Source organism: Octopus sinensis, unplaced genomic scaffold (genome assembly GCF_006345805.1).
Source record: "Octopus sinensis unplaced genomic scaffold, ASM634580v1 Contig17546, whole genome shotgun sequence".
NCBI classification, from domain to species: domain Eukaryota; kingdom Metazoa; phylum Mollusca; class Cephalopoda; order Octopoda; family Octopodidae; genus Octopus; species Octopus sinensis.
Genome location: NW_021835148.1, coordinates 9440 through 36829, shown reverse-complemented (window position 1 = coordinate 36829; position 27390 = coordinate 9440). Strand labels below are relative to the sequence as shown.

General features: G+C 34.5%; 1 protein-coding gene across 1 annotated transcript; it reads right to left on the bottom strand.

The window, feature by feature from the left end:
- Positions 1–240: 240 nt before the first annotated feature.
- LOC115231142 lies at positions 241–27390 on the bottom strand (the record flags this gene model as incomplete). The annotated part of the gene is made up of 9 exons (XM_036499963.1): positions 27336–27390; positions 25506–25601; positions 24176–24310; positions 19523–19537; positions 11036–11050; positions 8332–8367; positions 6898–6924; positions 1134–1187; positions 241–333 (listed from the first exon to the last, which is right to left on the bottom strand). Coding segments are annotated over exons 1-9 (476 nt in total), but the record flags the coding sequence as incomplete, so codon positions are not given.

Below are 27390 nucleotides of genomic sequence, written 5' to 3'. Positions count from 1 at the left end.
AAATATAAATCCTTATTCTTTAGGAGAACCTTTGCCAAGTCAAGAGTTTTCTCTTTTTCTTGTCCCAATTCCTAAATGGCTTCGTTTTTATTTACCACGTCCCTAATATATATGCTATACATATTTAATTACGCAAACTCATCCATCTACATATGTCCACTCATTTATTTCACAGATATATACAACTGCCATATAATATAATGACAATGAACATTTTAAAAAATAAACACGCAAACTCACTGGTTTTCTACAAATATCATTCTGTGTGTTTCATCCAGGCATTTGAAGATATACTTTTCAAAGTCGTTGACCAGAAACTGGAAGCCCTTTAAGCTTGAATGAGAAAGAAACTTATTAAACATAATTTTTCTCGCAATAATAAGTGTATACTATAATAACTATACAAATTTTATGCTTTCCATATTTATTAATTTGCTATTATTTTCGAATCAGCGAAGGATTTCGATATGTTATTTCGCCAAATGCTGACCTGGCGGTACCATTATTTACAATATAACATGTTTTCGGCCCTACGTGGTGAGTTAGTAGGACCTTTAGTGCTTTTCGGCTATTCCTCAGGCTATACGTTGTAATTTAAAAAGCGCATGATCCTGCCAAATCAATAAAATTGACCACTTACAAACTTGGTTCAATCAGTCGACTAGCCACTACATATTTTATCAGAATACATTTCGGGACTATGGTAGAATAAATTTTTGTTCTTGACATTTATCACTCTAGATCTCAGAGTGTAACAATGGGGTTTAACGCAAGATATGCAGAGATGTTACAATCACTTTAAGAGGGAAGGGGAAAATTGGTACAAAGTTAATAGAACAGCTATACAACCTCAGTATAAAGATACAATTAACTCCATTAAAATTGTTGTATCAATATATTTCAGTAGGTTTTTAGAAGAGATCTAGTTATAAAGAAACAAAATGAAAGTGGCCGTATTTTGGTGAACACAGGTCGAATATACATAGCGAATGATGTTAACGCATGAATGGTGCGTGCATGACCCTGACGTTGATTGGTTATTAACAGAATCGTATTTGGTACTTTTCAACTTTTGTTCCTAATGAAGCCGTTATCATTCATTCATTAGGTTACAATAAAATATAGATACTTACAAACGCACATCTTGGAAGAGAACACTAGCGATGTCGTCGGGGTCTATCTCTCGACTAAAACAGTATATTTTAAAATAGCATGAAGTTATATTCATTGCTCGCAATGAGGTAAAATATTGACACGAATGCACAAATTTTCCTAGTTTACAGAGATTTCTAATTGTCAAAATATACAATTTAGCTTCGTTTCGAAATTGTTACAAGAAAATATTCAAATAAATATGATTACACATGATATTTTATGGAATTATATTTCATTTATGAATCTAATCGAAGTGAATAGAAATAAATTATTGTAAGGAAAATTTTGTTGTAACGGCATGGCAAAAATCAAAGAAGGAGTTACTATTACACCTCATTTCACAATAGAATATATGACAAATGGTAAACATTTCAATTTAAAAAGTTATATCTTTTGTTTTACATACGAAATAGAAGAAGAAAAATTGCAGAGATCATAAAAGAGTTAAATGTATGTGTGCATGCCTATGTGTTTGTGTGTATATGCATGCCTGTAAATATGTCTGCATGTATGCGTACACAAGGGGATGCTAAAATCTTTCTGGCTTTAGAGGTATTGCAAAAGGCCTGGCAGGAGAACCAAATTTCATAATTCTTTTGCAGGACTTAGAAAAACTCAAGGAATATTGCAATAAGCGTGCAAATTTGAATCTGAAAGGGAAATACTTTATGAAGAAAATTTTCGGTGAACTCAGGATCTTTTCTTCAACGGCTCGTATATATATATATATATATATATATATATAGATATATATATATATATATATATAACTTAGATAAAACTTAGATATGTTTCGACCAAAATTTGGTCCAGGCCATGTCTAACTTAATAGCTGCACCTGATAGGATGATGTAAATCCTTTTTAAGTCACGTTTTGGGTATTATGGTCCATTCAAGCAGTGAGATGTTGTTGATTGAGTTGAATCCAGGTATGGGTGGATTGAGGAAATCTGTCCAGACTCCGTTTAAAGGTGATGGGATCTTTTTCCTCTTTGAACAGTTTTGGGACAATGTTAAACAGGGCAGGGTCTGTTGGGAGATTTTGTCACAGTGTACCTATATGTTGTGATCCTGAATTGGTCCCAACCTTGGATGAACCTTGGAATTAATGTTCAGGTCGTTTGGAAAATGCTGACGGTATCTTTTCCACAAAATGATGTACAAATGCAATAACCGCTCGCGGCCGCGCTGGAGAGGGTAGAGTTTCAAGGCTTTAAGGCGGTCCCAGTACTGGGGAAAAGTCATGCCTTCAATTCGCCTAGTGAGTAACCTCTGGGGTGATTCAATTTTCGAGATGTTTTGTTTTGTATGGGGAGACCACAAGGAGCAGCAGTATTCGAGGAGTGGCCGTATAAATGAGGAGAAAGTGGAATGATGAGACCTTGTTCTCTGGAACGGAATGTATTTAGATCCAGGATCTCATCTTACAAGCTATATCGACCTTATTGTTGATGTGGGTACTCCAACTGAGACTGTTATCGACAGTTACACCTCGGTCTCTGATATTATTTGATGCTGTCAGCGTTTCCCCTGAAGGAAGAGATTATGGCTGTTTTAGAATAGACTTTCATCCAAAATGCCTCAGCTCAAATTTTCATTCATTATTTGCATTTTGGTTTTTTTCTGCCCATTTACTCACAGCATATAGATCAGACTGGAGTCGAGTTCGGGCCTCCTCTTCATTGATGATTTGCTGGAGCTTTGTGTCATCAGCACATATTTTCCCTTTTTATGCATATAGGGGATATATAATTGTCTCTAGATGTGATTAGGTTGTTAGGAAGCGCCTACATTGCTAAAGCAAAGAGATAAACTGGCTCTAATGATGTAGTTAACACACTTGTTTTCATTTATGTGCGTTAACTACAGCATCAGAGAAGTTTCGTTCTTATTTCTGACAACGTAGATTTTTCCTAACATCCTAGTTTCCTTTAGGAACAATTATATTTCTCTCTTTGTCGTGAAGCATTGCAAACCGCTGTGATTTTACTAATACTACTAATATTTTTGCTATAATCATTTCTTAAATGTAGCCACGAAACACGTGCCGATATTCTACCAAATGAATATGTTTTATTTATTATTTTGCACATTACTTAATCATAGGTATATTATTTTTATTTTATATTTAATATTTCTATTATATGTAATTTTCTAGATGGTGTAATTTAATTTTTCATTTTGAATTGATAAAAGGTGTTTTTTTCTGGGTGCTTACCTCCTCTTCACAAACATAAGGACACAAGGAAAAAAATGTGTCAAAGCCGACAGGAAGCGTTCGATGCTTCCTAGGGCTACACAGCGGTGTGTAATTCCCATACGGGACTGTCACGTTAATTTGACGGTATACAACCACTCTATCGCTCCACCACCGCTCATGTCTCTTTGAGACATTTAAAATTTAATATTTCTGATTATATATATATATATATATATATATATATATATATATTTTTTGTGAAATATGATTTAGTATTTCTATATTGAACCTTCCCCTGTAATTTGGGAATAATATTCCCTCAAATTATATAATATATATATATTATATATATATAATATATATATATATATATATATATAATATATATATATATATGTATATATTTATATATGTATGTATGTATGTATGTATGTTTGTATACTAGAAGAGTTACCCGGCGTTGCAATTGAAGAATTAAGACTTTTGTGTTATATTTTCTGTAATGAACTGTAATGAACTATGTTCTGAATTTCATCAAGATGGCAGATGAGGGCTATTTTCCTATTTACACACCCGAAAAAAAAAGGTAATCATGCCACATGTATCCCATACTATTGGTTTTTTATGCGCATATTCCAAAATTCCAGTCTTTAAGAACCTGTTAAAATAATTTTGCTCCTGAAAAACGGAGGTCATGGAGATTTAAAATCTGAGAGTTAAGAAACCTATTGGGTGTGGTCGTCTTAACGTCAACCAGAGAAGTTGAATTGTTGAGAATATTTTTAACTTGGGTCCTATATCTATTGTTTGAATTGCTTTGGAATAGGAAATATATGCTCACTGGGTTTATAAAAGAGAGCAAAGCTACAGGAAACCAAAAGACGAATTATCACAATAAGCAGTCAGCTATAATACCCTAGTCGTTACCACTCCCAGTGTAGTATTCCTCATGATACAGATGACAAGCACAGCCGTAAGATGCATTACGAATCTATAGCAATTGGAAGAGCGTGACTCAACTAAAATATACATTAGCAACTGTGTGACATGAGTGCTAAGGAGAAATGAAAGTCGGAGCTTGCAAATGACCCCTATACTGATACGTAACTGGACAGAATAAATTTACAATCTATAAAGGTCTTTGAAGAACCAGTCACTCATCTGCGAAAGCCTTGAAATCAATGTTACCATCTGGGGACTATGTATGACCCAGTGATAAAAAAATGATTGAAAGGAAGTCTGCAATTAAATAACTTTACTCAACACTTTGCAACTGAATCAGTGAAGGCAAAGATGCCTCTGATTTACTTAACAATTTATGCAGAAATCACAAACTAAGTGTATGTCGAAGCAAACTCTTACACTGTTGTACCATTGAAGTACAAACAATGCTCATACTTTATGCTCGGGTGACCCTACATCTTCCAAGTGTACAAGTGTATTCTTCTTTGCTTAGATACAATGATGAAATTGTGGGTATTACGACCCCATGAAGGGGTCTTTCTAACTCATAAGAAGATGAAATTTTATAAATGATACTTCATTTGTAACTTATATGTATGGTTAAAATTTCGTGAACAGCAGAAATATATGAATTTTCGTGGTGGTTATGGCCTTTATGCATAGAATATAATTTCCAAATTTCCTAAATATCCATTCATTACTTTTGACCCAGTTTTGGATCATAAAAGAAATGACTAAACGTTGGGAGTTAAGGCCCCCATGGGGCTGTCTTAGATTCATCATGTGAATTGGAAACTGAGAATACATCTTTCTGTTTGTCAATTAGCCAAGGTAAAAATTTCAACATCGAAAATTTAGAAATTTAAATGCCCCATTGAAGCCATCTGAAATTCCAACCAAACATTATAACCGCACTTATGCATTGAATCTAACATTATACGCGCACATATGCATTGAATCTAAGTTTCAAATATCATCAGGATCCATTCAGTAATTTTCGTCCATGAAATTGTATGAAGAACACAGCAGTACCCTTCTCCCTAGACCTGGATTAATTTGTTCCAAATTTCATTATGAACGGTGCAGCAGTTTTCGAATGTATAAGTAACACACGAACACATAAAGATATTGACTTTGAAATAATAGATATGAATGTGCACATATACACACATGTATATATATATAATATATATATATATATATATATATATATATATATATATATATATATATATATATATATATGTGTGTGTGTGTGTGTGTGTGTGCTTGTATGCGGTGTTTGTGTACTATATATATATATATATGAGTGTGTGTGTGTAAACACACACGCACACATAGATAAATTGATAGATAAAACTGAGTGGGCAAACAAAAATATGAGACACTGCCTAGTGTATTTTTTATTTTGATAAACCTGGTACTTATTCTATCAGTTTCTTCTTGTGAAACCAGTAAGTTATGTGGTTCTAAATAAACGAACAGCAGTTGTGAAGCTGGGTTAAGTGAGAAACATAAAGACATACATATAGACTTACATATGTACGTATATTTCCGATTGATTTCTTTCAGTTTCTGCCTACAAAGTCCACTGACAAACTTTGGCTGGTCTGAGGCTATATAGCAGAGGACACATGCCAAGTCACCACACAGTGGGACTGAACCCAAGACCATCTGTTTTTGAACGTGGTTTGTTACTACACAGCCACAATTGCACCTATATATGTGTGTATGGATATATATATGTATGCATGTATATATGTGTATATATATATATGTGTGTGTACGTATGACATGTACATTTATATCTATAGAAATACATTTATACATATGCATGCATGTATACATATACATGTATACATATACATCTATAAATATATACATGCATATATATATATATATATATATATATACATATACATATATATATATATATATATACATGTAAATTTAAATTCAAAATAAGGTTGAAAAATTGAATACTATTTTGATTAATATCAATTTGAATCCAGTGGAGTAGCATAAGGAAAAGTCTGCAGTTTCAGAAAAAAAATTATATTGCATACATATACGAGGGATGACCTGTAAGCGGACACCATTTATGCTAAAAGAAAATTCACTATGATCTTCCCATTCCTTTGTTAGTGTTAAGACCACAGCTGATCAACTTCTTGGAAAATGGATGTCCATTAACAGTTCATCCCTCTTATATAAGAGATTCAATTTAATAATTTCAGTATGAAAGTGGAAATATTAAAGTGAATACATCTGACATTACAATAAAGAGATGTTTTTGTTTCACTTTTAACACGTAATACTGAAATAGTGGAGAGGATATGATATTGTTCTGGACTCGCCCTAGGCAAGAACTTAAAATGTTTTGCCCATAGCACTACATGGATCCTATGGAAGCAATGTGTATAATTTGAACGAAATTGGTTGTGTAGTTGTCAAGTTTTAAAGATTCACGCAGGCAGACAGACACACACCCACACACATTCTCAGTTTTATATATATAAATATATCTAAAAACTCTGAGCCAAGTCACAAGAGGAAGTTATTAATTCAAATGAACTTACTCCTTCCAGTGGGCGTTATTGTGTTTTCTGAAAAGGAAGAAAATTGCGAAATTAATGTTTCCTGAATAATGCACAAACAGATTATTGTTGAAACATTAGAAACCAGTCGAAAGGCAAAAGATTTCCACGAATTTGACCTACTATATAACTATAAGTTGTCTGGGAAAAAGATAGCACAACACATATTTTTCTTAGGATGGGTTTAATGACACAGCAGATAGTATGTGTGTGTGTATATATATATATAATTATATATATATATATATATAATATATATATATATATATATATATATATATATATTATATACCTGCATATATATTTATACATATATATAGTAATATTTATATATGAGTGAGCAAATAAAAATATGAGACACTGCCTAGTGCATTTTGTTTTATTTTGATAAGCCTGGTACTTATTCTGTCAGATTCTTCTTGTGAAATTAGTAAGTTATGGGGCTGTAAATAAACGAACAGCAGTTGTGAAGCAGGGGTAAGGGAGAAACACAAAGACACACATACACAGGCAAACACACATATACATATATATGTATATATATATATGTATATATGTCTGTGTGTGTATGTGTTTATCCTATCACACACATACACACACACACCGCTTGAGAACAGCGTTGGATTATCCTTGTTCGCCGCAACGTTGCGCTTCAGCAACTGAGTTAGATAGAATAATTACCAGACTTAAAATGTAAATAACGAAAAATAATTAGATCAAAGGTTCTTCACGGTATTTTTTCACCAATATATAGCATTCACACCTATGTTTGGCCATCACTATAGGTGTAAATGTGTCCTTGGCATTAAGCGTTTTTGAAGCATATACAACTTGAACGACCATTCATGTGGATAATACATGTATGCGAAATAAAAATAACTTTCGTAACACATATATGAATGGCACGACTAGCAAGCGGTTGGAAACTATCGTTTGTAACAGGGGGTTTTGTTCAAAGCAAAGCTTATTGTATCTCCATAGCAGAGTAAAGTCAGTGAAGCACTGTGATATGGGTATTTCTTTTGCGGTCGCCAATCTTGATAGTCTTTATACACGTGGTATTTTTTTTATAATCTGAGCTACTAAATCCTGAGTTAAATATATAAAATATGGGACATACATAATTATTATTTTCATATATTCAGTGTTTATGTATGTGTTTAGAGGAAGAAGAGTGATAACAAATGTGTTATATATTCTGAAGCTTATTGTGCAGGTAATAGTGTATACTTTTATTTTAGAAGGGCGAGTATTGATCATGAACTATAAGCTCTCCTTGGACGGTGTTTTGGAATATGGATTTTGTGAAATATTCTTCTTTTTGGAACGCTTTGATCGATAGGTAACTAAAACATGTCAATATCATGTAGTAGGTAACGATTGAAAATATATGCGAATTAAAGGCCCGATACTTACATTTCGTAACGTACTTCTTTCATAAATTTCTCATCACTGAAATTAAAATGTGTATGACCATGTAGTTCTAGCAGGATTTTAATCAATCAAAATAATCGTTTAATCAACAGATACGTGTGCATTAATATAAATGTATACATATATATAATGTCTGTAAATACATATACAAGTGACATAATACCCAAATATATTATGTATACAAATATGTATATACAAGTGCTACGTGCGTGCGTATGTGCGTGTGTCTATGTGCAATATATTCCCGTTGGTGATTGTCGGTCATAAAGTTACCATAAATTTCACGTTTTGTTTTGCTCTTAGCAATATAGGTGGCCCATCAGATTTGCTGGATGGAAACACATAACCTGCTTACTAATGGAGGTGAGAAATAGCCTTTTGCCATCCACGTTGTGAAAACATTCCTGAAATGAAAATTTTGAGAGCGAAAACCTCTTGTGCGTTATATAGAATTAACGCTCTTATACCAAATGTTTTAGAAGTTTCGAGGTTATAGGAGAGAGACAATTAAGTTTCCACACATTGGGACTGAAACCGGAAAAATGTGGTAGAGGGGAAAGCTTCTTCACACATAGCCACACCTGAGCCTATGTATAAAAAGTGAAATATCCAAATATGATCATTATGTGATCATATGTAAAAGGATAATTCAATAGATTTTATGATCCAATAGTTAAGTTACAGTATTCAGTATACCGAGTTGCACATCTTAATCTGGATGACACACATGCCTTTTATTTAGAGTCTCGGGTCTATAATGACGCAAATGCAGACATACACATGTGTATATATACACAAACAAGTACACAAATACATAAGCACACATACACACACATCTCTTTCAATATGCGAGGGCTGTATGAAAAGTCTTGAGCCTCAAGAAAAAAATCAATATGGAAAAAGACTTCTGAGGAAGGGAGACGACTTGAAGGCCCAACTCTTTTCACACACCCCTCGTATCTATGCTTATGGCAGTGAGGTGGCAGAAACGTTAACACCCCTGGCGAAATGATTAGAGGTATTTCGTCTGTCTTTACATTCTGAGTTCACATTCCCCCGAGATGGACTTCGCCTTTCAACCTTTCGGGTTCGATTAAATAAGTTACGCACTGGGTCGATACAATCGACTAAATGCGTTTGTCTGTCCATGTTTGTCCCCTCTGTGTAGCATCGTGTGGACTGTAAAGAAATAAGAAACGTTAACACGCCTGGTGAAATGATTAGCAGAATTTCGTCTGTTTTTACATTCTGAGTTCAAATACGGGGACTGTGCATTTTATCCTTTCAGGGTCGATAAATTAAGCACCACTTGCGTACTGGATTTATTTAATCCACTGGTCCCCCTACAAAACGTTTTTGGCCTTGTACCTAGTGTAGAAAACAATATATGTATGTTTGTGTATGCATCTACATAATGGTTTTATATTTACAATTGCCCATTTATGTAATACGAAAATCCTTTAAGTAAAACACGACAATAATTATGTTCATGAGTGTCAGAATATAGTTCTCCACTTGTAGCAAATACAAGTTCTGTTTCAGTAATGAATATAGAAACAATTACAAATGAAGTAGGAAAATAATTATAAGTCTACTTACACCAATTCACTTACGAAAGGAACGAATCTTAATTTGATACTGTAATAAAAAATGAATTTATTTCATCAATTATATTCTTTGAAGAGTAGTGTATGTGTAAAATTGTTAATTAATATTTGAAAGAATGGTAACTTTGCAATAAACTTATTGCGCGCCTTGAATTGTCTCCTTACATAAATTTTGATATGTTACAAGCATAAACTTGTATCTTCTTAACTTCAGTATTTTTCGAAGTAAATTTGCTATGTCATTCTCTAACAGTTTGAATGTATTCCGATTTAGTCATCATCATGCATGTTATTTAAAATCCACATGCACTAGTTACTCTCCTATATTAAGCGAAAGTGCTTTCGCAAAATCTCTGATTAATTGAAAATTAATTTGTCAAAATTATTTCATCATATGTATATCCCTCGCATGATGTATTCCTTCAAAGACAAACATGTCTAAATATAAATCAAAGAACATTTGAAATGGTAGCTGGATTTTCTATGTAATTCATTGGTAAATTATATTAGCGACATGTCAATATATATATCGAGAGGTAATATTTGTCTCCTCTTAAACGATAATGTTCTTTTAGAACAGGCATTACTACAGCAGTTGCTCCGAGAGAAACTCTCTCACTGGCTTTTTGGTAAACGTCCACGTGTTTAAATTTCTTAAGCGTTGGAGGTTCAAATCGCTAAAAACAGTGAATAGTGAAGATTTATCCATCACTACTTCTAGTGCTGATACCACCAGATCATGTGATTTCGACCTTGTTTCATCATGCCAATGATGGCACACGATCTCAAGAGACAGCAGTGATTCATCTCAATGCCAGCGCTGAATAGATTCACAGTCTCAGGACAGGCGCTGGTGTTGCCATTAGCTATTTTTCTTAAGTAGAGCCGACATATGTCCTCCACACAGCGGTATAAATATGAGTGAATTTTGCATACAAAAACGCGTGTTTCTCTCATGGTAACGGTAAAATTTATACTAAAAGAACATCCAAGTACGACTAAATAAATACTTCCCTGAGATTTATTAATATTTGCACCACGAAATTTTGATAGGCATAAGATAATAAAGGAAGACTTACGATGTAAGAGGCGGGCTGTAAAATACAACAAAAATAACAATATGTCAATATAAAAGAACGCCACATGAAAGTATGAATACATGAATCACATGAGAGTTTGCGGTTGTTTGCGTGTGTGTTTATGTACGATTGCGTGCGCGGATGTGTGTAATTATGGTCAGTTTGTTTCATAGTGCCACTACGAAACGAAGAAGATACCTTCCCTTGCCTTGAGACCAATATTTCTGTTTCAGTTATCCTTGCACCTTCGTGGCATGAAATGCCTTTGGTGATATTTTAGAACTAATGCACACCATTTCTCCCCATACAGTTCTCTATTTAAGAGATGACGAATTATGTACATCATTTATATTATGTACATTCGACAAACATATTTCCTCATCTTATTTCTTGTTAACACAACGTTTCGGTAGACATGCGCTCCAGGCTTCATCAGGTGTTCTGGGGAATTTGGAACCTGGGTTCTAATTCCTAAGGTATTTCGACATAATGATAATAGTAATAATAACAACAACAACAACAACACCAATAATAATAATAATAATAATAATAATAATAATAATAATAATAATAATGATAATGGTAATAACAATAATAATAATAATCCATTTTTTCTGCGTCCTCTTATTCTTCTTATCATTCTTCTTCTTCTTCTTCTTCTTCTTCTTCTTCTTCTTCTTCTTCTTCTTCTTCTTCTTCTTCTTCGTCTTCTACTTCTGATTATTATTATTATTATTATTATTATTATTATTATTATTATTATTATTATTATTATTATTATTATTATTATTATCATCATTGATATTATTAATATTATTGTCTTTGCACAGCCTCTAAGAGATGTATTACAGTGTCTGCTGATCACTACCAGTGAACTAAGGTAACATTTCATATTTTTCGAGCACCGTCCGGAGAGCGGTGCTGTTTTCTGGAAGTGCTCCACCCTTATTGCAACCACTATTTGTTCCATATACTTATCAAGATTTTTATTCATTGTTCCTCGGTCTCCGACAATTTTTGGTACTGCTTCTACCCAAGCTAACATGTCATATCTATCAACATTTGTTTCTTCTTTATTGCATGTCTTGTTGTCAGCTGGGCATGTTATATCTATGATCCAGCATAGTTTGGCTTCATTCTAAATTAAGACTATGTCTGGTTTTCTATTATGTATCTCATAGACGCACTGGATAATAAAATCCCACAGGATCTTTGTAATATCGTTTTCGAGTTCTGGTGGTACCAATTTTTTGCTACGTCAAGTCCATTCATGTTGAAAAGTGTCCAATGGAAAGCCTTGATACAATTGTCGGAATAATAATAATAATAATAATAATAATAATAATAATAATAATAATAATAATAATAATAATAATAACAATAATAACAACAACAACAACAAAATTAATAATAATAATAATAATAATAATGATTATTAATATTATTATTATTATCATCATTATTATCATTATTGTTATTATTATTATTATATAGAGACAATGCCTGAATGGCTCACGAAGGGGAAGACCATCTTAATTCCCAAATCAAATGAGACAGCAAAACCAGAAGACTACAGACCAATAACCTGTCTCCCTACTATGTACAAGGCATTTACTGCAGTGATATCGCAAAGGTTGAACAAGCACCTGGACGAAAACAACCTCTTTCCAGAAGAGCAGAAAGGATGCCGCAAAGACTCATATGGCTGTAAAGATCAACTAATCATTAATAAAGCCGTAACTGAAGACAGCCACAGAAAGAAGAAAGACCTCAGTATTGCCTAGATCGACTACAAAAAGGCATTTGATAACATCCCCCACACATGGATCCTCGAAACACTAGCCATTAACAAAGTAGCACCAACCCTTATAAAATTCATAGGGCACTCTATGAATAAATGGCAAACAGTCCTACACCTCCAAACAAAAGAGGGACACATGAAAACCAAAGCGATCCCCATCAGAAGAGCAATATTCCAGGGAGACACGCTCTCTCCACTCCTTTTCTGCTTGGCACTGTCACCTCTAACTGATATGCTAAATAGAACTGGATGCGGATATAAATGTCATGGCAAAACAATCAGCCACCTTTTATATATGGATGACCTAAAATTATACGCTGCAAATGACAAACAGCTGGAAACACTATTAAAGACACTTCATAAAGAAATAGATTTGAAATAGGAATAGATATGAAATAGGGATTAGAAAAATGCGCCAAATTATCCATGAAAAGAGGAAAACTAGTTAAGAGTAGCAACATCACACTAGATAAAACCAATGAGATAAAAGAATTAGATCAAAGCCAAACTTACAAATACATAGGAATCCATGAACTAGATAGGACATAACACACACAAATGAAAGAGAAGATAAAAAAAAGAATATTATAGACGAGTTAGATCAATACTGAAAACAGAGCTCAATGCTAAAAACTAGATAATAGGTTTTAACACTCTAGCTGTCCCAGTTATAAGTTACAGCTACAATATCCTTAACTGAACACTAAATGAACTGACAAAAATAGATAGGAAAACAAGAAAAATAATGAGAGGATCTAGGATGCATCACACAAAATCTCACGTAGAAAGACTATATATACAGCGTATAGAAGGTGGTAGAAGCCTCATACAGCTGGAAAACCACTATAAAATAACCACCATAGGACTGCAAAATATCTACTTCAGAAGGAAGGAAAACTGTTACAAATAGCGGCAAAACTCGAACAAAACAAAAAATTGTTCTCAGTATTTAAGGAAGCTGACGAATACAAACAAGAAATCATACCACCTAATAAATATGAACAAGAAGAAGAAGATGAAGAAACAACAAAAGCTATAAAACAAATGAAATCCAAACTAAAAGTAGAACAGCAGCGAACCATGATAAAACGATGGCAAGAAAAGCCCCTTCATGGCAAATACTGGACTAAACTAAATGCAAAAGAAATAGACAAAGAAAAATCCCAGCAATGGTTGAGAAGCTCAGGACTCAAAGCAGACACAGAGGGATTTTTAATTGCAGCACAAGACAAAAGCCTCCCCACCAGAAATTACTAAAAACATGTAATGAAAAGAAATATAACAAGTAACTGCAGACTATGTGGAGTTGGACAAGAAACAATAAATCTTATTATCTCTAGCTGCCCAGTCCTGGCTAAGAAGGAATATATTCAGAGACATGACAGAGTTGGAACCTACATACATTGGAAGCTATGCCAACATTATGGAATAACAACAGAAAAAAGATGGTATACGCACACACCAGAAAAGGTCACAAAAAACGAGAAAGCAACCATACTCTGGGATATGCCGATACACACAGATAGAGAAATTAAGGCCAACAGACCAGATATAGTTGTCAGAGATCATGAAGAAAAAAATCCTTTCTAATTGATGTATCAATACCGGCAGCTGACAACGTATCTCTAAATGAAATGGAGAAACTCTCAAAATACAAAGACCTGGAAATAGAGGTAACCAGAATGTGGAATCTAAAAACAGAAACAATTCCTATCATAGTAGGTGCATTAGGCATGATAAAAAAATATTCAGACAAATACATAACAAAAACACCAGGACTTACAAACACATATAAAATACAGAAAATTGCACTACTAGGTACTGTATACAACAAATCACAGCACATACCTAAGGCACACATAGCTGCGCTTGGTAGTGAAGTGAAAGCACACTATAAAAATAAAACTACTGAATAATAATAATAATAATAATTTTTTTTTTAATGTTCGGAGATAAAACTATCAACAAAAAATACAAACGAATATAGATCTGCTAGCCTTAAGAAGCTGCGCTATGAGTAACGCTTACATGTAGAGAACCCTAAACTGACAGATCCATCTCCTAATATAAGAATGGAAGCTCGTCATGCTTCAAGGTCAACAAATCAAACAATAAACCGCATTGGTCATTGCGCGGATTACAAAAGACCACGTACCCGAAAATTGAACCAAATTCTGATTGAAAAACCAGCTACTGGATCAAATCTTCCCAACACACAGGGGCTGGACGTACCCCACAACCGGAATATTCCAACAGATGGCCATCCATGCTCATCACCAAATAATCAAAAGAAAAAGAAGGAAAAATGGTCTAGGGAAGATAATAAAGAAGTTCTTGAGGCCTTCTACCATGCCATATATTTCCCCACAGATAAATCTAACACTGTACAAGCATACTTAAACTGGAGACAGAAACACCCTGAAGTAAGACCCTACATAGTAACAAACTTGCGAACGTCAGAAGAAACATTATAAAAAAAAATTACTGACTGAAGTAGAGATTGATCAAGTTAGACAAGTAATATCGGATAAAATGAACGAAGCTGCAGCTAGAGAAGATAATACAGAGGAAATAATTGTAGACCTGCCCAGGACTGATAAAAACGAAGTGAGGATTGAAAGAGTTAGTATAAGTGATAGGCAAAGTGAAATACTCCCTGAACCAATCATAAACAACTAAGACAGATGAGCATCAAATAGATAAAGAAAGTCACACAAATATTGACCCAACAGAACTACATGAGCTAAAAAATCAAATCATGATTGAATGGCTGAAAATTAAAGAAACCAGCATGGATGAACGTGATACACTCCCTAAAATCCGCAACTCTAACCAAACCATGAAAATAATTGGTAAAATCCGGCTTGCACTTAAGGATATAATTTCAGCTAATGATGTTGATATCACAAACCTCAACCACCTATACTATGCATCTGCATATCTCAACGATCCTATGTGGTGTAAAGATTAGAAAACGGCAACACTCCCACAAAAAGCCTTCTTGGCAAGAGCGTCTGCAACAACAAATTAAAATATTTAGATCTGACATTGAGTATTTGAAAAACTTTAAGGCTCACAAGACTGAAAATTACTGAAAAAATACAATATGAAATATATACTTGATATTGATGCCATCATAGAAACCATCAAACAAAAGGTATCTGCCAAAGCTGCCCGCATAGCAAGGTATGAAAAGCATGTTAGATTTTTCAAGGACAACAACATGTTCAAAAATAACCCCAATAATTTTTACAGGAAGATAGGAAAAACAGCGTTTACTGCAATGTCTGTACCATCAAAAGAAGAAAAGCAGGGATTTTGGAATAGAATCTGGGCAGAAGAAAAAGCACACAACGAAAAGGCCCCCTGGATTGACAGAATATCTACAGAACTGGACCCCTTAGAAGATCAGAAGTGGGAGGGTGTCAAGGTAGAAGATATAAGATCTGCTCTCAGGAGGTCAAGCAAATGGAAGTCTCCAGGAAAGGATAAAATTCCTAACTTCTGGCTGAATGCCTTCCCAGAGAGTCATGAACTGCTAACAGAACTGTACAATGATGTTTTGCAACACCCTAGTAGGAAGCCTCGTTGGCTAGTTAATGGGTTAACATTCCTGCTTCCAAAAAGTGAAGAAACAAATGAACCAAAAAATATAGATCCATAACCTGCTTAACAACTATGTACAAAACGCTAACATCTGTCCTGGCGGAATATAGCTATAGTTTTTTAACAGACAGCAGCATATTCCCTAATGAACAGAAAGGATGTAAACGTGGATCCTACTGTAAAGATCAACTACTCATCAATAAGATGATCTTAGAAGATTGTCACAAACGACACAAATCTTATCAATAGCCTGGATAGACTATAAAAAGGCTTTTGATAGCCTACCACATAGCTGGATTAGGAAATGCCTGGAAATGTATAAGATAGCGCCTACACTGCGAAACTTCTTGACTGTAAGTATGAGATCATGGAGAACCACACTAACTCTGAACAGTGACAATTAATCCCTAAATGCTGGTGATGTACAAATTTCGTGTGGCATTTTCCAGGGTGACTCACTGTCACCACTCCTCTTTTGTTTAGCCTTAATACCTCTCTCAAAGCTGCTCAATGACGCGCAGTACGGGTATAAAATGTTTGATAAAAATATAAATCATCTCATTTACATGGATGATTTAAAGCTTTTTGCAAAAAATGACCAACAACTCAAGGGCTTACTAGCGATAGTCAAACAATACAGTGACGACATCAGAATGCAATTCGGCCTCGATAAATGTGCAAAAGCTACCTTTATCAAAGGAAAAATGACAGAAACATCTAACGTTAACCTTGACCAGCAGAATGTCATAAAAGAACTAGACCCAGCGGAGAGCTACAAGTACCTAGAGGTAATTGAAGGGAACGGAATAAGGCATTCAGAGATGAAGGAAAGGATCAGGAGAGAATGCTATCGAAGAGTGAGAGCAATACTCAAGACAGATCTGAATGCAAGAAACAGGATCGAAGCGATCAATGCATTAGCCATACCAGTCGTGACTTACAGTTTCATTATTGTTAACTGGTCAATTACTGAAATATGTCAGCTCAACAGAAAAATAAGGAAACTGTTGACAATGCATAGAATGCACCACCCTAAGGCAGATACAAAACGACTCTATCTGCCAAGAAAAGAGGGAGGCCGTGGTCTTTTACAACTGGCAATATCAATGAAGATTGCTACAATTAGCCTAGACACCTACCTGAAAAACTCTGAGGACTGGATGTTAAAACTTGTCTCAAAACATGAAAACAAGAAAGCATCATACTCAGGCACAAAACAGGCAAAGGGATATCTAAGTGAATCCGAATACAACCAATTTCGGAATTAGAGATAGACATAGAAGAAACAAGCACAGAAAAAGCTAGGCGCATGAAAACCCGTGCCAAGACTGTGGCCTTAGATATTCTGAATAATAAATGGCAAGAAAAACCTCTCTCTGGCAAATACCCAAAGAGAGCGAATAATGCAGATATTGACAAAGCCCTGACCCATCAATGGCTAATGGCCTCTAGCTTAAAATCTGAAACAGAAGGGTTTATCATAGCAGCTCAAGATCAATGCCTACCAAAAGAAACTACCAGGCCAACAATTTAAAAACGGCAGTAGCCCAACATGTCGTGTATGCCGACAACAAAATGAAGCCATTGATCATGTTGTCTCCAAATGCAGTCTTCTAGCGCCTACAGAGTACGTCAGTAGGCATGATAGAGCTGCACAATATATTCACTGGGTAATTTGCAAAAACCTGGATTTGCCCCATGAAAAAACTGGTGCGAACACAATCCACCTCCAGTGCTTGAAAATGACCACATCTCAATCCTCTGGAACTTCACCATTCAAACTGACAGGAAGACAGATGCAAATAGGCCAGACATCATATTGATAGACTTCAGACAAAGAACATGCCTCCTCATTGATATGACTGCCCCAATCGATATAAACGTATCTGTCAAGACCTACCAAAATCTGAGCAAATATAAAGATCTTAAAATAGAAATCAGCAAAATGTGGAAACTGAAGACTAAAACAATACCTGTTGTCATAGGTGCCCTGGGAATGATAGGGAAAGGGACTGATTGCTACCTAACTCAGATACCAGGAAACCCCAAAATGGCAGAAATTCAAAAGATAGTGTTCATGGGAACTGCTCATATCCTACGCAAAATACTCTCTATGTAATCCCAAGGTTAAAAACAAACTTTTATTTATTTATTTATTTATCTTTTAATTTTTAAAAAAATTTTATTTTTATGTATTAGACATTCACTTGTACAACACCAAAAAAACCCCCAAATATATGGCACAGAACTTCCAGCCTGTTGTCTCTTGAGTTCTCTGGGTGAGACATGGAGCCAACTTGTACAGACATAAAGCAAAAGACAAACATAGAATAATAATAATAATCATCATAATAATAATAGCAACAACATCGTAAAAATACCTTAGGAATGTAAGGTTTTTCCCCAAGACACCTCATAAACGCTGGAGTGTATACCAGCCGAAACGTTGTGTTAACAACAATCAATATGAGGACAATTATTCGCCAAATGTAAATGATATGAATAATGTACATTTCTGAACATATGAAACAGAAACAAATGGTATGCAGAAGAGAGAAACAAAGAGAAAAAGAAATATGTTTACAGGTATTAAACTCATAGTTTTATTGTTCTCGGGTAAAATGGCGTTGTAGAATGTAACTTTCGAGCGTAGAGATGTAGAACAATTATCCGAAATGATTATATTCGACACTTCAGTGTCCTGGTGTTCGTACAGAACCAAATTATATTTTGCTGAACTCATTTCCGTAGAAGGAAAAAAAAAATTCATATCGGAACATGTTAAGACAAAAAATAACTTACATCAAAAAGGTGCTTTTTTTTCTATGAAAATCCCTATTTTGTAAAAATTCTTGACTGCTGTTTCGCCCTTTATCGATATATTTCAACCAGAAAAATGTTAATTTAAAGAGAATAACAAGTTACCTAGTGCAAAATTTTTACATTTCAAAAAGATTGAAACTATGCCAAACCTTGGTTAACGCGACATCAAAGTCTGCCGTTTTAAGTGCAACTAAGAAACAAACCCGAGCAACGCCTGGCTATACTGCTAGTATTATATATAAAAAAGAAATACTCACATTAAGCTGTTATCGCTGTAAGAAAAACAATGAAATTCCAGTATCAAATATAGTTGTATATCACATAATAATAATTTTTCTTAAAGTCACATCGCCTCTAAGGTTGGGGGAGGGACTAGTCATTTACATCGGCCTCTACTCCTCTGGTAGTTGTTTAATCGACAAAGAGAGAATAAAAAGTCAAATTCCATCTCTGGGGAATTTTAACCCGGAATGTTAAGACGAACGAAATGTCGTTAAGCAATTTGTCCTTCGCAGTAACGATTCAGCCTGCTCATCGACGTATGTAACAAATTTATCGTAAATAATATGACACTATACTTACAGTAAGAAAAGCCTACAGTAATGGCAATAATTCTAATGCGAGAGAGATTAAGAATAATAACATAGCAGTGTCAATGATATTCTAATCCTTTCTGCCTGAAATTTTGGGAGAGGTGTCTAGTCAATTTCATTGACCCTAATACTATACTGGTACTTATTTTATTAAATTCGAAAGGATGAATGGAAAGTCGACCACCGTAGAATGTAAACTGAGGTAGTAGAGCCGGACGGAATACCACTAACCTAAAATTACGTTTTGTGAACGAGTAATAGTTCACAAAAGGCGATACATGTGGTTTATATAAAAGAGCATATAAAAGCAGAGAAGCAACAACCGTATATATGAACAATGAATAATTTGCCAAACCAAAACGAGACATACTCATGGCTATCCGAAACAAGCCTAGAAAACCGCGGTGACACCGGCTACTCGGGCAAGTGTCCTTACTTCATACTTATGTTACAATCCTCGTAACAGGCCCAAACCTTCGGACTATATTTTCAACATAAACACACGTTTCAACAAATTTGTAGATGTCACCTCTTAATGTTCCATGCTCAATTTTCCATTTGAAATGGTAATTTGATACATTCATGAGATCTTGCCAAAATCTGTCCCTCGTCAGGAGTATTAATTTGGTACATTAGACCCCGTTTTCGCCATTATACCGATAATCACATCCTGTCTTTTCGAGCCAAAGGAAGGCTGCTAAACAATCTTGCCGAAGGACGCAACCGATAACCGGATCCGTTCTACACGGGACAGGTGTTCGACATAAATCTATAAGGCATCACGAGTACAAAACAAATTCGTCTTTCTGCTTACATATCTGGCAAATCCGTTTGACGGTCGGTACGTCTACCAGGACATTGATTTCTGGAAATTATACATCGACGTTAAGCTGAAATTCCACCAGAAGGGACTAGCTAGCTAATTCTCGTCGGCGCCCTGGGTCTCCTCCAAAACATTGTCGGCCTTGCCCGCCACTAAACATCTATAAAACATCCAAAATGGAACTTATACTGTCCGTATTGCCCGACTGTTAGACGACTGTATGCATTTAGTAACGGGCCCCAAACAGCAGTCTAGGCTTGATCCAAAATTGCAAATAAAGAGGAAAAGCTAGGGAAAAGTGAGTGTAACAAATAGCGAAGGCATACCCGGTCTTCTATTTAGCGTATGTTGACAATAAATATAGATTCCGAGTAGTGAAAGGTGAAATTTCCGCAGAATTAAGACAAATAGGCAATTCTACCCGTTCAAAATTAGCCAATGGGGACTATTGAGATCAACAAAACAGATTGCAATTTGTGCTATGTGTAGCAGGTGACGGTAAAAGTGGAAGAATCTACCTATGATATCCTTATCTACTTGTCTGCAAATTTTTTTATTTGCAAACTACTTACGTAGCCCGATGAAGTTGTCCCCATCGACGTCGGGACATTCAAGAATTCAAGTCGGTACTTGTCAGAGACCTGAAGAGGTTGACCGAATCTATGCTGCTTTTGCAATTCCTTCATTATCAGCTATCTATACCCAAACGTGCCTAAAAGATGGCATCGTCCCAGGGTATTTTCAGATGTCTGAAGAAAGCCGGCTTCCACACTCACGTCAAAGCATAAACTGGTACTAGATTGCTGGAACCCTCTCCGTTACTGCTCAAATCCAGAAATACCAGCCTACCTCTTATGGGCAAGAAATTGATCTGTTCCATGAGATCTATACTTTCCAACATTCAGCGCCTCTTCCCAATCCCTGCACACATGATGATATGTAGATCTTGTATCTACTGCATACTGGCAGGAGGGCTTGTAAGTGCAAACAAATAGCTCTCTGGGGCATTGAGCTTCCAAATCGACCTCGGGTCACGGGTACTGACAAACTTTGATAACAAAATGGACATACATATTAAGAGAGGAGGAGAGAGAAATATTTTATTACCGTCTTCGGAGGAGCAGATGTTCCCTGTCTTTGGCTATATGTGTATCTCTCCTTTAGAACTTATTTGGGATCTTTTCTAAAAGAAGGCCAGATTTTTCTAGTTAACTAAATAATTTGAAACTTCGTATACTGGTATAATGTGTCAAAAGAAAACATTAATTTCAACTAGTTTTTTTGAGAAAAATGTATTTTATAAGTTTAAACGTAGTTTAAATCTGCGAATTTTAACCAATCGTATTGTCTGTTTTGATCTGAAATTGTATCTGCATAGTGTTACTGCGACGTAAACAGCTATTTTGTGAAAATTTTAAACAGCGTGGGTAAGAAGTAAGCAAACCGCTGTGGTAGATGTGGTTATCATGGTAGTGGTGGTGGTGGTGCTGTAGTGGTGACAGTGGATGTGTATGATGACAGCAATTATAGTGTTGGTGTTTTTGAAGAGGTGGTGGTGGTGGTGGTGGCAGTGGATGATGATAGTAGTAGTGGCATCGATTAGGTTAGGATGTCTCAGTGGTGGTTGTGAAGATGATTCTGATATTGATAGTCTTTGCATTGGGGTGGTGGCAGAGTCAGAGTAAATAATAAGAGCCCAGTTAACACAAGATTCTTAAATTTCGGAGATCATAAGATAGAGAGCAAGAAGTTAAAACTTCCAATACTGGCCCAATTCCTACACCCCAGATTCTTCAACTATTTTGTAAGAAAGGGGTTAATGGCAGGATAGGGATTCAGCTTAAAAATAAATTGTATAACAGAATATACATAAATAAATTACTGGTCCAACGATGTAATTTTAGTATGTGTGTATGTATGTATGTATGTATGTAGGTGTGTGTTTGTGTATGTATGCATCAAAACAGTTTTATTCAAATTCTGTGGTACTTATATATTCATACATACATATACATGTAGATGTATATAACATATATATATATTGTATGTAAACGTCTTTTATATATATATAACGTATGCATCTATAATACACACACATTATAAATATACACATATATATGCATATGCATTAGAATATGTGTGTCTAGGTGTATATATATATATATATATATATATATATATATATATATATATATATATGTATGCATACGGTTGTATACATGTGTGTGTAGCTATTTAGGATCAACACAAATTTTATATATACTCCACGAAGTTTGAAAATGTTTAGTTAGAAAAAATATTTTTTTAAATCTGTAGGTCAAAATGCAAAGATCCGGTATTTTAAATTTTTGTTGCATTTCTAATCTTTCTGATGTCTAAGGATGGATATTTATGCGTATGAATCTTTTTCTTTTTATTTTGTTTCAAATATAATTCTAGGAAACTGAAAATGCTGAGTACGATGCCAAGCGAATTTAGCTGTTCACGATAAGCGGATGTTTACGTTTTAGCTATTTAAATGTTTACGTTAAGTACGTCACAAAATAGCTGTTTACGTCACAGTAACGATATTTTGAGATGCAGTAAATGATATGAGGTTGCAACAAAGAATACCATTGGTTAAAATTCGAATTGTTAAACAACGTTAAACTTAGAAATTACAATTCCGTTTTCATTTTGATTTACAATTATGTTTTCTTTTGACACATTCTACCAGTATACGAAGTTTCAAATTGTTTAGTTAACTAGAAAAATCTGGTCTTCTTTTAGAAAAGATCCCTTATTTACAGATGTTTTGTTTATGCTCGCATGGGATTCTTTCAATCCCAGGGATATTCTATTTGCAGTTTGTTGCATGTTACATTCTTAGTTAATATAATCAATATATGTTTACGAGTGTTAAGTGTAGGTCGGATGGGTTTATTTAGATAATTTTGCTTATTGATTGCCATCTTTCATTAAGTCTCTGTTTATTGCTATTATTATATCTTCGGTTTCATCTTTGCCGGATCATGAGCGCAACACTACTTAATCTCCTCCAATTGTTATACTGTTCAAGTATGAAGCTTGAAATGGGTCACATATAATGGCTGACGTTGTAGGTATATGCATGTCTTCGGAGATTCTAGCAAGTTCCGCATTTGTCTCGGATTTATTGTGAGTAAAAACATTAATTCAGTGCGGCTCTTCTAAAATTTATCAAGGTTACGAAATGTACAATTATAGCGAAAAGTACGATTATATACAAATCATTTTGAAATCTACAAAAGGTATCAGCAAATTGTTGAATCATATACTACAATATTTGATTTTCTTGTGGCGGACGTTCCTAGGCGAGAAGTGGGATGGTCCACATCTACTAACTAGTGGACTTACACAGACAGTAGGGAAGTCGGTCTATCTATTCGACATGTTAATGTTCCTTCTTCTTTATTTAATCCCTGTAATCAATGTCTTTTTTCAAATATATAGGAAAATGTATTGAAATATCTAACCTGATTCGAATTGTCTTCTGCGTGTCAAAAGGATCACTAAAGACTTCGTGAAAACATTTGAATGTTTTCCCAATTGTAATATGCTCTGAGTATTTGAAGTCGTAAATCGGAAAAAATAGTAGAATCTTCATATACCTGTAGAAACATTATGGAAATTAATATTAATCCTCTTATACAACATTCCTTTTGCATGTCCCCCCCCTCCCCATCGACTAATAAATACAACTGAATAGGCAAAAATCCAGTTTAATCCGATGGCCGAAACTTAAAATTCCCTAGAGAAAACGGGAGACTTTATACGATTAACGTTGACTATGAATTGTTTTTGAGAGCGGAAACACAATATAATATGAAGGTGAAAATGTTGGTAAAAAAACCGGCAATGATACTCTGTATAACAAGGCTATATCAAGAATTGAATTAGATCTGCTATAAATATTTAAAGCATTTGCGAAAGTTGTTCTACAATGCCCAAATTGAATTGAATATGTCGACATAGAGCAGATACGTTGCATTTTACATTTATTCTTACGTCATACATGTTACCAAATATAACGTGAGAAAGATTAAAACAAATATATATGAATGACTTAGTCCAACAGGTCCTAATGATCTAGAATTCCAAAATTTAGAAGCAATATAAAATGTTGATGATAGTTTAGGATGCCTGGATACTACATATCTTTAAAGCGAAACACTAAGTGAAGATTGACCAACATGGACTAGCCATTTGATGTTTGATGAGAGAATTAATATTAGAGAAAAAAATAACAATGTTCAGAATAAATGCATTTTTTTATCCATGTTATTGTGTAACCCCTTTGGAAGGAATTGTTTCGCAGAATAAAACATAGTTTCAGATCCAATCAATTCGAAATAGCAGGTGTTTATTCTTTGACAACTCAAATTCTATTAATGGAGTTGCTTGGATTTTGTAGTATCTCGTCCACCTTTACGCTCTGACTTGAAATTCCGTCGACATTGAATACGCCTTTCATACCTGCCGGTTGCCAGTAAAACACTGGGGTCGATGTAATTAATTCATTCATTCCAAAGACAGGCATTTACATTTTTGTTAGAAATCTGCTCCTTCCTCAAAGGCAGTGTTTAAGAAGCGACAAAAACAACAGAACATATATACAAGCATTGCATATAAGAAAAAATATGTGTGTATGTGTGTATGTTTGTGTATGTGCGCATATATTCCTATATAGATAAGAATACATACTGCAGACACAAAAACATGCATACATAAACTCACATGCAGTCAGGTAGTGATGTCATAAACAATCATCATGTAAATAAAAAATTAAATTAAAACTCCACCTACGGTTCGTCCCAAAACTTGTCCATGGATTGAATCATTATCGAACGAGTATATAGCAATTTCGCCTTGAAGAGCTTATTGCCGGAGCATGTACTCAAACTTAAAAAGGAGAAAAAAAATAATGTAATGAATATCCTGGAATAATATTATGTATGTTTTTATAGCTTTATTTACAATATGCTTGTGTGTTAAGCAAAGTTTAAGTTTAACTTGTTTGGAATGTTACATGAGGGAACAAATATGTTTTACAGGCATGTCACATCATTTGATTTCATTCAGAAAATCAAGATGGTCAGGGTATACTGAAACATTGTTCTCACAGAATGGGTCTGGTATATGTTTAGCGAGGCTTTCGCAATGCTGACGCATTCAAATTCACGAATGCCACGAACCTATATTCACCAAGAGAATTATGCTCTACTGTACCATTTTCGTCATCTCTAGTTTTATAAAAAGGGTTCCAAACAATTCCGAAACTTAATATGCAGCACATTTATTTTGCATATATGTTGTCAAAAATATTCTCTGTAGAGCTAGAAACACCGTTTCAAGTTACTCATCAGTATGAAGGATGACCAAATATTAGAAAATATTTGATTGAGACAATGGATTTGCCATCGTAATAATTATAACATGAGTAGGTTCCAACAAAGTAAACAACTTCTTTCAACATTGAAATAGATCCTATTAGTAAATTTTGTCATTGATATTTTAAATATTCTGGCTAAAATAATTATTAAGCGTTCAAATAAAGGTTATGGGAAAAGCATAGTGTTAGTCTCCCATATATTAATGATTTACTTGCTATTACATCAACTGCATGAAAGATATAAATTCATACAAATTTTAACGTTCATTTTCTATCCTAATCTGCGTGATATTCAGTATACAACAGTGCGAAAATGCCTTAAATATATTTTGACTATACAAATGGATAATTCATTAAAAGCTATCGACGTAAAAACAAATACAGTGGTAACAATCTCTCGTCAGGCAAGTACTTCAGCCCTTTACGTCTTCCAAACTAGTGGGGAATATCTGCAACTAAATCATGATTCCTGAGAGCGCTACTACTGATACACTCCATTTTGAAATCGGAGATTCGTTCATCTCCTGTGCAGTATTTTTCATTCCGTCTGGCCTGGCAAATTGAGCAATCATGGTTCCCACTTTGCCAGAATAGACAGATATAGGAACCTGCTCTTTACAAGTAAACCTTAGCTAGGACAACACACATACATGCATACAAATATACGCACACACATAATAGCTACAAGTGTTAAATATAACTGACCCTCATCTAAAATACAACACACTTCTATGTGCTTAGGAAAATTACAACAGTATGCTTAATGTTGTATGGTTTCCACTAGTATTCCTTTCAATGTAAAAATCAATTAATATTATTTCTTGGACTTTGTTAATATATAGCTTACATGTAATTAAACACAACACACCCTGCCATCTTTAATAATTATACTGCTTCTTTATAAAAAGGAACCGTTAACTTTAAAACTCGCGTCACTAACGTATATCTATAATATCGCTTAAATTTTTTAGCCTAGCATTTATGTGCAGTAAGTATGTTGATTCTTACTTTAATATAACTTCGACTGAGAAATTACAAATTTTTTCTGAGAATAAGTAATCTGTGAAATTTAACATTTACAAACCTATTAAAATTAAACGATGATATGTTGAAGCATATCTACATAATCTACATATGTCCAACACATACCTTTGCGTTTTAAAGAAAGAGCTGGCAGAACAAATCTGATGTGACTCTAATCTAGGTGTTTGCATCTATGTATATAAAACGAAAATGCAACCTACCTCATGAAGAAAACTTCCCAAGCGTGTTCCCTGCTCTTAAAGTTTACGAAAGGAA